This window comes from Pleurodeles waltl, chromosome 3_1 (genome assembly GCF_031143425.1).
Source record: "Pleurodeles waltl isolate 20211129_DDA chromosome 3_1, aPleWal1.hap1.20221129, whole genome shotgun sequence".
Taxonomy (NCBI): domain Eukaryota; kingdom Metazoa; phylum Chordata; class Amphibia; order Caudata; family Salamandridae; genus Pleurodeles; species Pleurodeles waltl.
This window is the reverse complement of record NC_090440.1, coordinates 1,448,531-1,463,093: the sequence shown is the minus strand read 5'-3', so window position 1 is coordinate 1,463,093 and position 14,563 is coordinate 1,448,531. Positions and strand designations below refer to the sequence as shown.

The 14,563-nt window shown below is 47.0% G+C and overlaps 1 protein-coding gene across 1 annotated transcript in view; it reads right to left on the bottom strand.

Annotated features, from left to right (window-relative positions):
• Positions 1-14,563, bottom strand: part of LOC138285943 (zinc finger protein Xfin-like) — a 664,541-nt gene that overhangs the window by 495,857 nt on the left and 154,121 nt on the right. The window contains exon 6 of the mRNA XM_069226463.1: positions 8,939-9,046. Within this exon, the coding sequence (XP_069082564.1) occupies positions 8,939-9,046 (108 nt within the window). The remainder of the gene's footprint in view (positions 1-8,938; positions 9,047-14,563) is intronic.

Here is a 14,563-nt window from a genome sequence, read left to right as displayed (position 1 = left end):
CCATAATCGCTACAGAATTGGTTAAACCGGTCAACAAGGGTCTGCAACCCCATTGGTGTCTTAGAAATGAGGAGTGAATCATCGGCAAAGAGCAGGATAGGGATTTTTTGTGTATTCAGGGAAGGGGCATCATTCTGGCCTGTGGACACAGCCTTTACTACTTCGTTGATAAATATAGTAAACAGTAGGGGGGCTAACACGCAACCTTGGCGAACTCCTCTTCTGATTGGAATCCGTTCTGTCAATTCGCCTTGTTCACCCCACCTCACTTGGGCATAAGTGTTCTCATGCAGTCGTTTTAACAGGAGTAATAGATCCTCTGGGATTCCCAATCTACCCAGCACTTCCCACAGTTTGGCTCTTGGGACCAAATCAAAAGCCGATCGCAGGTCTATAAATACCACATACAGGCATTGTTTGGCCACAAGTACATATTTCCAATGCAATATGGCCAATCGAAAAACCTGGTCTATCGTGCTTGTTTTTGCACGAAACCCTGCCTGTAGATGGGAAAGGATTTGGTACTCCTCAACCCAATTGATTAACCTCTGTAAAATTTGTTTTGCAAAGATCTTTTGTAGGTTGTCTATAAGGCTAATTGGTCTGTAGTTGGCTGGGAGATTAGCATTCCCCTTTTTATAAATGGGTATGATCTCTGCCCCCTTCCATGTACCTGGAATTTGCCCCCCTGCCGCTATACTATTTGAGATGGCATTTATATACCAGGACCAGATATGTGGTTCTGATCTATAAAGATCTCCAGGAAGCTTATCTGGTCCAGGTGCTTTGCCAGGTTTTAGGCTATTTATAGCCTCAAGGGTCTCTTCTATTTTAAAAATGAGGCAACGCTCAGGGACACACTGAGACTCCACTTGGGGGGCCATACGGGAATTTGGTTCCAACAATTCTGTTGGAGAGTGGACCACATTGGTGTCCATTGGGCCCTCTGGTAGGGCATAGAGAGTAGTAAAATGCTCTACCCAGCTTTCTGGTTGGATATGGTTGCTGGGACAACTCCTACCTCCATTTTCCCTTTTAGACAGAAGCTCCCAGAAACGCTTATTGTTCTTCTCTCTGGAAGCATCTAATAATTCCTGCCACAGAGAATCCTCCCACTGCTTTTTAGCATAAGACAAAGTTGCTTTGTATAGGGACCTGGCTTGTTTAATTTCCCCCTGGGAACCAGACATTACTGCAACTCTTAACCCAGACTTAGCCTTTGAGCACCTCTCATCAAACCATCCCTTGCTTGCCCCTTTCCCTTCATGTGTCTTTGACCGCCTTGTTTTATAAAAAAAAGACCGTAGTTGGGTATACATGTTGTCATGTATTTTGAGAATCGGAATATTCCCCACTGCCTGGTCTTCATACTCTGCCAAATTATTTAAAAAGATCTGATATATTGCTCTGATATGATGAGGGTTGGACACCACTTTTGGCCATGTAATCTTGGTGAATTTGTTATTCCAACAAGATGGCGGAATGATTGTGACATGGTTATAAAGTGTTCTCCTGAACGTTTCTCCAGAAAGAGTAAGGAGCAAGGGGAAATGGTCACTGTCACATCTTACTTCTATTTTCATATCTACCAATTGGGGCCACAACCTAACATCGACCAAGAAGTAATCAATAGTGCTTGTCGACATGCCCCTTTTAAAAGTAGGTGCGCTGTTCATATCAGATGGAGTTCTACCGTTACAGGCCCTAAGGCCATGATTTAAACATAATGTGGCTAATTGCATGGCCACCCGAGATTTTTTGCAAGGCTGGGTAATAGATAGTTGTGGGATCCCCCACTGCTCATCTTCTTCATCAGTTAAACCACTTGTGAGAATAGAAGGCTCGAAGGTACAGTTAAAATCTCCAGCTATGATTAGAATAGTTGAGGGGTGGAGGCTGCCTACAAATTCAGACAGAATAGCCAGGGTATGGGACTCTGAGCCATTTGGGACCGATCGTATATAAGCATTAACAATAACAATTGATAATCTTCTGTTAAACGTAATACACATGGCTTTTAGATCTACAGAATCAATTCCCAAAAGCTTGTAGTCACACTGCAAATTCTTGTTAACAAGTAATAAGAGCCCACCTTTTGCCCGGCCCCTCCCCTTCTCTGGAGGTATAGCAGGTGCACTAAATGAGAGAAATCCATCTATGTTGGTGGCATCCTCCGCCCAAGTTTCCTGAAACAAACATATGTCTGTTTTTTTAATAAAAGAGGCCCATTCACCATCATCTAGTTTCTTTGCCAGGCCGGCAACATTCCATGACATAAGTTCTAATGTACATTTATCTTGGTTTGTCACCACAGGTGTGCATCCAGCGTCTACCACACTCGAGTCAGTACTACAAGTGTTTGGTGATAATGTTTTGTCATCCCCCGTAAAATGTAAGGCCTTGGAGCAGGCCGTCACATTAGTTACTAGTTCAGTAGTCAGTCATACAGGATTGGGCAACAGCCTGGGATTAACTTCCTTTCGTGCAGCACCTCCGCGGGAATTAGTTAAACCATCAGATCCTGCCAGTCCCATGGCTTGTCCAGTATTTTGTGGGTGTAACATGAGTCTAATTCCCTCCCTGATTGTTGCATATTCCAAGTGGGTACGACGATCAAAATCCATTAATTGTGTCACCATATACTTGTCTTCAAAATAGATAGTTATTATGTCAAGATTGGTCCCTGTGATGCTGCTTCTCTTGGCCGATATTATGTCAGAACGAATAACAGAGAGACAACTTCGTCGGGAACGTATCCAATGTATGACTTTGTTGATCAAGGAAGCTTGATTCTCAGCTAACCCTGGCGATAGTTTTGGAACATTTGTCAAATAGATTTTATTTGTTCCCTGACTTATAAACAGGTCCTGTTCTTTATTAACTATACTCTCAGTATTGTATCGGGAGAGAGTGATGTTGTTAGAGGGAGTCTTATGTGACTTGTTGGGGGGTTGTGTAAGGCTGGAATCTTGGACAGTTTCCGGTGGGTCGGATTTGCTAGTCCTACCTCTGGCCCTGTCACTAATAAGATTACTTGACCAACTACCTTGACGGTCTCTGTGCCTAGGTACATTTGTAGACCTCCTGGGTCTCATGTTGTCGATATTGGGATCACAACGGTAGTCTTCCCTCCCTAGAAGAGCTGCCCCCCTTCTAGTGGGGAGACAACAATTGTCCCTTAGCTCCGTCCCCATTGGTGGGGCAGATAATGGGAAGGCTTCTTCCCCCCTGACCTCCCCACAGACTTTACAAAGTCCAGCACAAGCACGATTGCTCTTCATAAGATCTATTAATACTAAAACCAGTCCCTTAACTTCATCAACTCTCTGGAGAACTGTAGCCAGGTTGTCTCTACTAGCTGCTGGTTCTTTGCCTTCTGGCTGGAGCTGGGGGATCGGTGAAATAACACTAGGGTTGGGTTTTCCAACTACTGACTTGCACTTGGGCACACTCGTGGGCACGGGCGAGTCCTCTATTACCAATAGAGGTTCAAAACGATTAGTACAGAATAGGCTAGGGACCACCTTGATCACCGGAGTCAATGGTAGAAGGGTTGGTGTATGTGGTACGTGTGGGAGACCCAGCTGGGATACTGGAGAACTCGCTATGTTATAAGTGGGTAGCGGTAGGGGGCCCTTGCAATTATGCGGGCCCCCGTCTCCATCTACCCCTATTATAGTATCTGTAGGATCCCTTGACCCCTTCTTTTTAAATAACTCTGGGATTTTCCTATCGTTAGGGGGGCCTCTCTTTAAATTAGTTGCCCCTAGAGTTGTTTGTGTACCTAACATAGACACAACTTCTTTAACTAGGAGATCTATTTCATCCAATGGGTTTAACCCATTGGGTATAGCTGGATTCAAAGGTCTACTTGGGCGTTTTTTTGCGATTTTAGTACCCTTGGATTGTGCTGGTAAATCTATAGCCTTCCTTTTCCCCATATTGGGAAGATGCCCGCAATGGGGTAGCTTAGAGGAGGAATTAATGGGGGGAGGGCTGAGTGAAGAATAGGCTTCTCAATTTAGGAATAGTAGGATGGTGCTATAATCTGTACTCTCTTAAACAACTCTTAGATAACAAGTAATTCTCTTACTACAGGTGAAAGAGATGGGGCCCAGCCCAGCCTCCTCCGGTCTCTGACGGGCTAAGGACGGGCCCGCCCTTGGCCCGGGCTTCGCCCGCGCGCGTCCCGCGCTGCGGGAGCGCGAAGATAATTTAAAGGGCTCCTGCCCTGTTGCGTGACTCTCCTCCCGGCTGTGACAGCGCTACCCGCGACGGCGGGAGCGCGAAGATAATTTAAAGGGCTCCTGCCCTGTTGCGTGACTCTCCTCCCGGCCTCCCGGCTATGACAGCGCTACAGGTACTTTATTTTTATGACAATATGCCAAAAGTATCTCAGTGAGTACCCTCAGTATGAGGATAGCAAATATACACAAGATATATGTACACAATACCAAAAATATGCAGTAATAGCAAAAGGAAATAAGGCAAGCAGTGTAAAATTACAATGTATTGCAATAGGAACACATAGGTATAGGGGCAACACAAACCATATACTCCAAAAGTGGAATGCGAACCACGAATGGACCCCAAACCTATGTGACCTTGTAGAGGGTCGCTGGGACTGTAAGAAAACAGTGAGGGTTAGAAAAATAGCCCACCCCAAGACCCTGAAACGTAGGTGTAAAGTACACCTATATTCCCCAGAGAGCACAGAAGTCGTGATGGGGGAATTCTGCCCCCAAAAAAAGAACAACACCAGCAATGCAACCAAAGTGGATTTCCGGACGAGAGTACCTGTGGAACAAGGGGACCAAGTACAAGAGTCGCAACAAAGTCGAGATTGGGCAGATGCCCAGGAAATGCCAGCTGAGGGTGCAAAGAAGCTGCCACCGGATGGTAGAAGCTGTGGATTCTGCAAGAACGAAGAGGGCTAGAAACTTCCCCTTTGGAGGATGGATGTCCCACATCGTGAAGAAGCTTGCAGAGGTGTTCCCACGCAGAAAGACCGCAAACAAGCCTTGCTAGCTGCAAGGGTCGCGGTTAGGGTTTTTGGATGGTGCTGTGGCCCAGGAGGGACCAGGATGTGGCCAATTGCGTGAGGAGACAATCAGCAAGACAGGGAGCCCTCACAGAAGCAGGCAGCACCCGCAGAAGTGCCGGAACAGGCACTACGAAGAGGAGTGAACCGGAGCTCACCCGAAGTCACAAAAGAAGATCCCACGACGCCAGAGGACAACTCAGGAGGTTGTACACTGCAGGTTAGAGTGTTGGGGACCCAGGCTTGGCTGTGCACAAAGGAAATCCTGGAAGAGTGCACAGGAGCCAGAGCAGCTGCAAATCACGCGGTACCCAGCAATGCAGTCTAGCGTGGGGAGGCAAGGACTTACCTCCACCAAACTTGGACTGATGAGTCACTGGACTGTGGGAGTCACTTGGACAGAGTTGCTGAGTTCCAGGGACCATGCTCGTCGTGCTGAGAGGGGACCCAGAGGACCGGTGATGCAGTCTTTTGGTGCCTGCGGTTGCAGGGGAAAGATTCCGTCGACCCACAGGAGATTTCTTCGGAGCTTCTAGTGCAGAGAGGAGGCAGACTACCCCCACAGCATGCACCACCAGGAAAACAGTCGAGAAGGCGGCAGGATCAGCGATACAAGGTTGTAGTAGTTGTCTTTGCTACTTTGTTGCTGTTTTGCAGGAGTTCTGAGCAGTCAGCGGTCGATTCCGTGGCAGAAGGTGAAGAGAGAGATGCAGAGGAACTCTGATGAGCTCTTGCATTCGTTATCTAAAGAATTCCCCAAAGCAGAGACCCTAAATAGCCAGAAAAGGAGGTTTGGCTACTTAGGAAGGAGGATAGGCTAGCAACACAGGTAAGAGCCCATCAGAAGGAATCTCTGACGTCACCTGCTGGCACTGGCCACTCAGAGCAGTCCAGTGTGCCAGCAGCACCTCTGTTTCCAAGATAGCAGAGGTCTGGAGCACACTGGAGGAGCTCTGGGCACCTCCCCTGGGAGGTGCAGGTCAGGGGAGTGGTCACTCCCCTTTCCTTTGTCCAGTTTCGCACCAGAGCAGGGCTGGGGGATCCCTGAACCGGTGTAGACTGGCTTATGCAGAGATGGGCACCATCTGTGCCCATCAAAGCATTTCCAGAGGCTGGGGGAGGCTACTCCTCCCCAGCCCTGACACCTATTTCCAAAGGGAGAGGGTGTAAAAGCCCTCTCTCTGAGGAATTCCTTTGTTCTGCCTTCCTGGGCCAAGCCTGGCTGTACCCCAGGAGGGCAGAAACCTATCTGGGGGGTTGGCAGCAGCAGCAGCTGCAGTAATACCCCGGGAAAGGTAGTTTGGCAGTACCCGGGTCTGTGCTAGAGACCCGGGGGATCATGGAATTGTCTCCACAATGCCAGGATGGCATTGGGGTGACAATTCCATGATCTTAGACATGGCCATGTTCGGGGTTACCATTTTGACACTATACATAGGTAGTAACTTATGTATAGTGCACGCATGTAATGGTGTCCCCGCACTTACAAAGTCCGGGGAATTTGCCCTGAACGATGTGGGGGCACCTTGGCTAGTGCCAGGGTGCCCACACACTAAGTAACTTGGCACCCAACCTTCACCAGGTGAAGGTTAGACATATAGGTGACTTATAAGTTACTTAAGTGCAGTGTAAAATGGCTGTGAAATAATGTGGGCATTATTTCACTCAGGCTGCAGTGGCAGGCCTGTGTAAGAATTGTCAGAGCTCCCTATGGGTGGCAAAAGAAATGCTGCAGCCCATAGGGATCTCCTGGAACCCCAATACCCTGGGTACCTCAGTACCATATACTAGGGAATTATAAGGGTGTTCCAGTATGCCAATGTGAATTGGTGAAATTGGTCACTAGCCTGTTAGTGACAATTTAGAAAGCAGAGAGAGCATAACCACTGAGGTTCTGGTTAGCAGAGCCTCAGTGAGACAGTTAGGCATCACACAGGGAACACATACATATAGGCCACAAACTTATGAGCACTGGGGTCCTGACTAGCAGGGTCCCAGTGACACATAACAAACATACTGAAAACATAGGGTTTTCACTATGAGCACTGGGCCCTGGCTATCAGGATCCCAGTGAGACAGTGAAAACACCCTGACATACACTCACAAACAGGCCAAAAGTGGGGGTAACAAGGCTAGAAAGAGGCTACTTTCTCACAACTACCTCTGTCCTTGGCAGGATGAAGCACTCTGGGCACAAAGCCCCCTCCAGAAACCAGTGGAGAATGTTATCCACTTGAGAGACTGTGGCTTTGCACTCCCCAGGATATAGCAGTGGGCAAACCACCCACTGGAGAGACTTGAGAGACTGTGGCTTTGCACTCCCCGGGATATAGCAGTGGTCAAACCACCCACTGGAGAGACTGTGGCTTTGCACTCCCCAGGATATAGCAGTGGGCAACCCACCCACTGGAGAGACTTGAGAGACTGTGGCTTTGCACTCCCCAGGATACATCAATGGGCATGGAGCCCCCTTGTGGATCTGGCGTCGTGCACTCCTCCAGCTGAGGTGCCCCCCCTTCCTTTCCCCCTGAGGTGCCTGTTTTATTTCTATCTGATGCCCCAGCAGTGTTCTCTCCGTCTTGTTCGGGTATTGCGCGTGGGCCTTGCCCATGCCTTTTCGGGCCAGTGGTCCACGGACTATGATAGTGTAATACCTTGGACTTGTATTCTTGGTGTATATATTTGTTTATAGTGTGAATATCTTAATATATGTATATATTTTTGATTACTGTCTTCGTATATATTACAATCATTTGACTCATTTCCTTTTGTCCTTGCATTCTTCCATGGGGGGTTGAGGGGTGTAACTGTGACGTATCATGATGTATTGGTGTGTGTGTGTGAGGTTGGGGGTTTTGCGTGTTGCGTGTGTGTGTCACTGTTTTTCCCTCCCCTCCCCTGTGTCGTAGGTGCATTACTCACCGAGGTCTTTGCTGCCGGCGTTTGTGCTCCTGGTAGAGGAGCAGAAAGATAAGAGCTGGAAGAATCTGAAGTTCCGGTTCCATGGCATCCTGGATCCTCGTGGGATGTGTAGAGGTGAACGTTTTCCCTTCCAAGTCCTGTTTCCGCCGTGTTTTTGTTTGCGGTGAATCCGCCCCGGAAAAGGTGGCAGATTGGTGGCTTGTAATAATGTGGGTGGTACATTGTCCTCCGCCTGTCTGTTGGCGGCTACCGCCGCGGTGTTTGTTTGTACCGCCTTGGCGGTCGGAGTGTTAAAGTGGCTGTCTATGTTGCGGTTTCCGCCACGGTCATAATTCCATTTTTTTTTTCGCCGGCCTGTTGGCGGTTTTACCGCCGCTTTAACACCGACCGCCAGGGTTGTAATGACCACCTATGTGAAGATACTTGCCTTGTAGGGACTAACCTAACCTTTCCGAAGGTTTTTAAAATATGCAAATAACAAACAAACTACGAAGCTATGGTTTATTTCTGATATGCTCAGCACTTTTACACATGGAGGAAGGGATTCAGGGTCAATGTGCTGACCCTGTTAGTATTTCTAACTCCATAGTTCTCATTTAAAACCACATTAGGATGAACCCATAACTGGCTGGTGTATACCTTGCACTCATAAATTTATAAAGACACGGGAACATACACACACACGCATGCATGCGCATACACACGCGCACACACACATGCGCCCGCATACACACGCACATACACACACGCACGCACATACACACACGCACACACACACGCACACACAGACAGTTTCTAAGCAGCAGTACCAATTATTTAGATGAAGGAAAACACAAGTGATCCAGTGGAAGGTAACCACAGTGGGGTGAAGCCACCAGTTTATAAGCTCCAACCCTTCCAAACACATCTGAGGAGCCAGGTGTGCTGCCAGTTTTCCTGTTTGTAATACAGATCTGGTACATGCATTGTACTCACCGCTGCTGGCGACACTCTCTCTTTCCTCAAAGTCCAGCTCGTCCACAGAGTATGACCGCCCCTCTTCTTTAATGTTGAACGAAGCCGCTGGTGCAACAACTGCAGGCTCTGTTATAAAGAGACACTGAGATGAAAATGGATTACTGGGCGAAAACTCTAGCATGCGTGGCGAGGGTACCCCACGCTGGTGCGAGTTTCAAGGCATCTGGAAAAGTGCAATAGCGTTGTACTGATGCGAGTCAGCTCGGGTCACTGCAAGCACTTGGGAGGTTGGCTCCAGTGTTAATGGCAGTTTCCAGATCTACAAGTGTTCACCTGCAGCGGTGTGAATGAAGTACAAATATTCAAGAGTTTTCCAACACTTTTCTAGAGAGAGCCTGAGAAGAACTACCAGAGGGCAGACCAGAGAGGCTTTCTTGCACCGCTCTGAGCCCCTGGTAGTGAGGTGGTTGTGTTGGAGGGTACCTACCAAGGATAGCTTCTCAAAGGAAGACGTAGGCGGACCCTAAGGAAACAAAGGGCTGAACAGGTCACAAATAGGCTGGTCCTGGCTACTGGCAGGCAGATTCACTGGGAGCATCCTTGCCTCAGGTTATTTCTGCAACACGAAGATGAAATGGAGATGGGAAGGAGCCGCTTGGAAAACAGGTCCACGGGCAACAGGTCAACAGTTTAGGGGTATCAACCAGATGATGGAAACTGCGCATGTGGCATTCAACTCCATGTCCTGTGCATGCCACGCCTCAGACTTTGCACACAGTGAGGTGATTATGGTGCAATCTTTTAATCATGCCTCATTCTTTGTGTGTATCCTTCTTCGAGGTTTGCTCATGCCCTCTGCACTACAAAGTCCTCCCTTGTACAAGTCAGTGCCAGATAACTGAGAGGAAGGCAGGTGTTAGTGAATGAAAACAAGTGACTTATGTTCTCTGAGGGGGAGAAAATGGTGCTTGGGCAGCACAGGATACTTCTAGTGTGTGAGGATAGAGTGGTTCAGTATGTGACGCATCAGCATGTGTTACTAGTATCATCATCACTGTTAACTAATTCAACGCTGGATCAGTCATAATATAGCAGTCAGACCCCGTTGACCACAAGTTACAAATAGCACCTCTCTGCTCGTCCTCTTTCTCTCTATAGGTCCGGTGGTCACGGATCCTACTTTGTAGTGCTAAAGGAGCTTTAGCTGTTGTAAGGGTTTCAACACTATCAAAGATGGATCCCCATCCCACTTCTGAGATGATGCTCTTATGGAGGAATCAGCCACATTCCTGAGAACTTTTATTCAGACCAGTGTGTACTGCCAGATCACTTTGATGCAAGGTGACATGGAGAAAAATGGTGTTGGTGTTACCTGACAGCTTCTACCAGCTCAAGGCTAGGGCCTTTGGATTAATAAATATCCTGGACACATTCCAGAGGCTGGTGAATCTGGTGGTGCAGGATTAGAAATATTCAGTGTTGTCTGTTTAGACAGAGCCATCTTCAGTAACAGCTAACAGGAGAACTAAGGACGCCTCTGAAAGGGGCTGTAGGCCCCCAGAAAGCCAAGTTTGGCCACATGGCATCTAAATGGCTGATTAGCCACTCTTCTGTTTCATACCCTGTGTTCAGGTGCGAGTGGGAAGATAAGACCTCTTGATGCCAAGGTCCAGGATGTGATGGGTTGTTTGGTCCCAACAATCCAGGCAAGAGACTTGCTCACGAATTCTGTGGCCAGATACAGTAACACATGTGCTTAGGCAGCTGGGTGTCAGGAGGGATTTGAAGTAGAGAAAAAACGTACCATGGACCTGTACAGAAGGCTCCTGTTTACAGTTGGCTCTTTATGGTCCACAGTGTCTATGGATTTTGCGCTCAAAAGAATTGCATGGATTTTGGTATCCAAACTCTGTTTGCATTTTGAGAGCAGAAGAATGTTTGTGTTTCGGGGTGACAAGACTGTTATTATGTTTGAGGTCACTAGACATTATTCAAATTTGGGGTGGGAAGAATGTTTCTAATGGATACTTCTACCCAGAGATTCCTAACTTTGGAGTTGATTCACAAAGGTAAACTTACACTTTTGTGTACATTTAATACTTTTTTTGTATTCACAAACTAAGTTAATAGTAAGTTCATGACTGTGGAGAATCAGCAGATCAAAAGACTGGACTAATATATCTTTTTATGTGTGGAGTTGTAAACTTAATATTAACTTAATTTGTGAATAGGAAAAAAAAATACCAAACGCACAAAAAAGTGTAAGTTTACTTTGTAATTCAGACCCCTTGTGAATACCTCCGCACACAAGAATGGATCCAGAGATTTTTCTCAGTAATTCCCTTAAATGCTGGTAGGTGGCACCATGTGGCTCTGCATCAACTCCATGCACCCCAAAGTGGTAACGAAGCCACATATAACTGTGTGCTGACATCAGTACCTTTCTCTGCATCTTCAATACGGACCTGGAGCTTGCTCCCTCGTTTTATGTTTTTTGAAAGAACGCATTTATGTCAACATTTTTATAATGTGCAAGATACCTATCTCTCCATAAAAAACACAGGCTTCAAACTCTGCAAGGAATTTCATAAGCAGATGCCGGTGACAAATCCCCACCAGGTACATGGGACAATAGCACCCGGATTAACCTTACGGCTATCAGAGACTGCAAGACTAAGCTCTGCCTCGCTGAACACAGTCAGAAGTCGCGTAGGGTTGCGCTCAATGTGTTCTCAATCTTAAGGCCATTCTTGAAAGAGGACCTCTTCCCACTCCAAGTCTCAGGGTAAGCCCAAGTCTAAGAAAAAAAACCATAAGAAGCCCAAACTTGACTACCCTTCTTTCCTCCACTCTCATCAAGAGAAGATGCGCTGGCACAAGGACGCCTCCTGATGGAGGTCCTGGTCCCCCAATGCGGAGCCAATCCCTCAGCCCATCACAATCTAACTCAGGACCCCGGGTCTTTCTGCGATGGCACATGTCAAAGCCTGTAAGGAGGCCATGTTACTTCCATATTCTGCACCTTACCGGCTCCCTCTAGCACACCTGTGGTCCCCAAGAATCTGAGGAGGGCTCCAGTCAGACTACTGCTGACTCAACTTCAACTACGTGCCGACATCCTTGCTGATTCGCCATGCATCAATCTCGGAGGAAGAGCGGCTTGTGCTTTCAGACTCAAAAGCTATTCCACCATAACCTGGTCCAAAGTCGCTCCTACAGCATCCAGCTCTTCTTCCTGGCAGAATTTCCTCAGTGCAGAAGGATTCTAACTTTGTGGGGTCAGAGGTCCAGTACTTATTTCTGCCATTCCTGCCATGGCCCCAGACACACTCCAGGGGTTTGGAGACTACTTTGTGTTAGGACAGGCACAGCACTATTTAGGTGCAAGTGTCAGCTCCTCACACCACTCTAGCTCAGGAAGACACATCAGCGTGGTGATGGGCCATCAGGATATGCAGGGCACACCTTTGTGTGAATGTCTAGAGCAGGCTTCTCCAACGAGTAGCTCGTGAGCTACTGGTAGCTCTCTAGCTACCTGTAAGTAGCTCTTCTGAGTGCAGCCCAGCTTATTAAATAAGAAACTTTTGCTTGGATGTATTAATACATATACCAACATTGGAATTATGTATCTTAGATGAATATGTGTTTATTTTCAGAACTCATAAACTGATATTTGAATTAAAATGGCTGAATTTCCAAAATATATGTAACGCTGATATTTGAGTGATAAGTCATATGGCAATAGGAAGACTTTGTACACATATCGCCTTGGTACCAGAGGCATTGCATCTATGGCTGTTATATATTCCCCATGTAGAGGCATTTCAGATGCAAAAGCTTTTATTACATAACTGCTGGCAACCATGCCTGATGCACTCAGGTGATCGCTGGTAGCAACCTTGAATATTGTGGCAATTAATGTAATCTTGATCACCATTAGAAAACTAATAACATTAGTAGCTCTAAATGAGTTTCACCGAACAGAAGCAACTTTCATTACAGAAAAGGTTGTCGACCTCTGGTCTAGAGTGAATGCACAAACAGCCCAACTGTCATCCTGATCCAGGCATGTATTCCACAGACAGACAGAGGCACAGAATAGTTAAGCAAGAAAATGCTCACTTTCTAAAAGTGGCATTTTCAAACTTTCAATTTAAAAACCAAACCTTCACCAAAAGATGTATTTTTGAATTGTGAGTTCAGAGACCTCAAACTCTAAATTTCTATCTGCTCCCAATGGGAAATTACACTTAGAAGATATTTCAAGGCAATCCCCATGTGACTTTATGGGGAAGTCCTTGCAATAATGAAAAACAAATCTAGCAGTGTTTCACCATCAGGACATGTAAAACACACCAGTGCCTGCCCTACCTTTTAAATACACTGCACCCTGCCCATGGGGCTGCCTTGGGCCTACCTTAGGGGTGACTTATATGTAGTAAAAGGGAAGGTTTGGGCCTGGCAAGTGGGTGTATCTGCCAGGTTGGAAAGGCAGTTTAAAACTGCACACACAGACACTGCAGTGCAGATCTGAGACATGTTTGAAGGGCTACTCGTAGATGGCAAAATCAGTGCTGCAGGCCCACTTGTAGCGTTTGATTTACAGGCCCTGGGCACACAGGGTGCACTATATTAGGGACTTAATAGTAAATCAAATATTCCAATCATGGACAAACCAATCAACAATATCTCTTAGACAGAGAGCACTTGCACTTTAGCACTAGTCAGCAGTTGTAAAGTGCCCAGAGTGCTAAAGCGAGTACAAATGAAATTCAGCACAGGATCAAAAACAGGAGGTCAGAAGCAAAAGGACAGGGGAAACCATGCCAAGAGCTGACAGGTCTAACACAGGGGTGGAGTTTTTGGCCCTATTTCACGAGGGTTTACGCCACTGGAACTGGTTGAGTCATCAGAGTGATTCCTTGGTCGCACACCAACTGGCATAATCTTTAAACGCCAGGGCAGACTGAGTCAGTGTCAAATCACAAATGTCTACTAGCAACGGTAAAAACACTGGCTTGATCTTTTCAACGTTGCTGAGAATGAGCAGTTTTCAAGCTTTTTCCCATTGGACTTCCAAAGGAGTTTCTACCTTGGAGACGCCAAGGAATGGAATGGAGCTCGGGTCTCCTGTACCCTCTCCTACTTCCAGCTGCTCTGTCCAAAGTTCTGAAAAAGATCAGATATGATCAGACACAAGTTAATTCAGTGGTCTGAACTGTGCCAGGGCAGTGTGCTATTCTGAACTTCTGGCCACAAGCATCTGTCCTCTGATTCGACTGCCACTTTAGAACGCAGCAACAGAGCACAATTCTGCATTCGGGCCTGTGCAACCTACACCTCCATGAGTGGAGATTGCGTTGTGACAGATGACTGCTTTTGATCTCCCTCCTGAGGCAATTCAAGGCATTTTGGCAGCTAGACGCCCATCTACCTAAAAAGCATGTTACTTACCTTCGGTAACGCTTTTTCTGGTGGATACATTAGCTACCTGTGGATTCCTCACCTAATGAATTCTCCCCATGTGTAGCATTCAACGGAAACTTCTCTCTAGCTCTGCACGTCGGCGAGGACGTCACAACTGCCCGGCTCCACGCGGCTCTGCCTGACGTCATCGTGGCAATAAGAGGCCCTCGCCGGCGT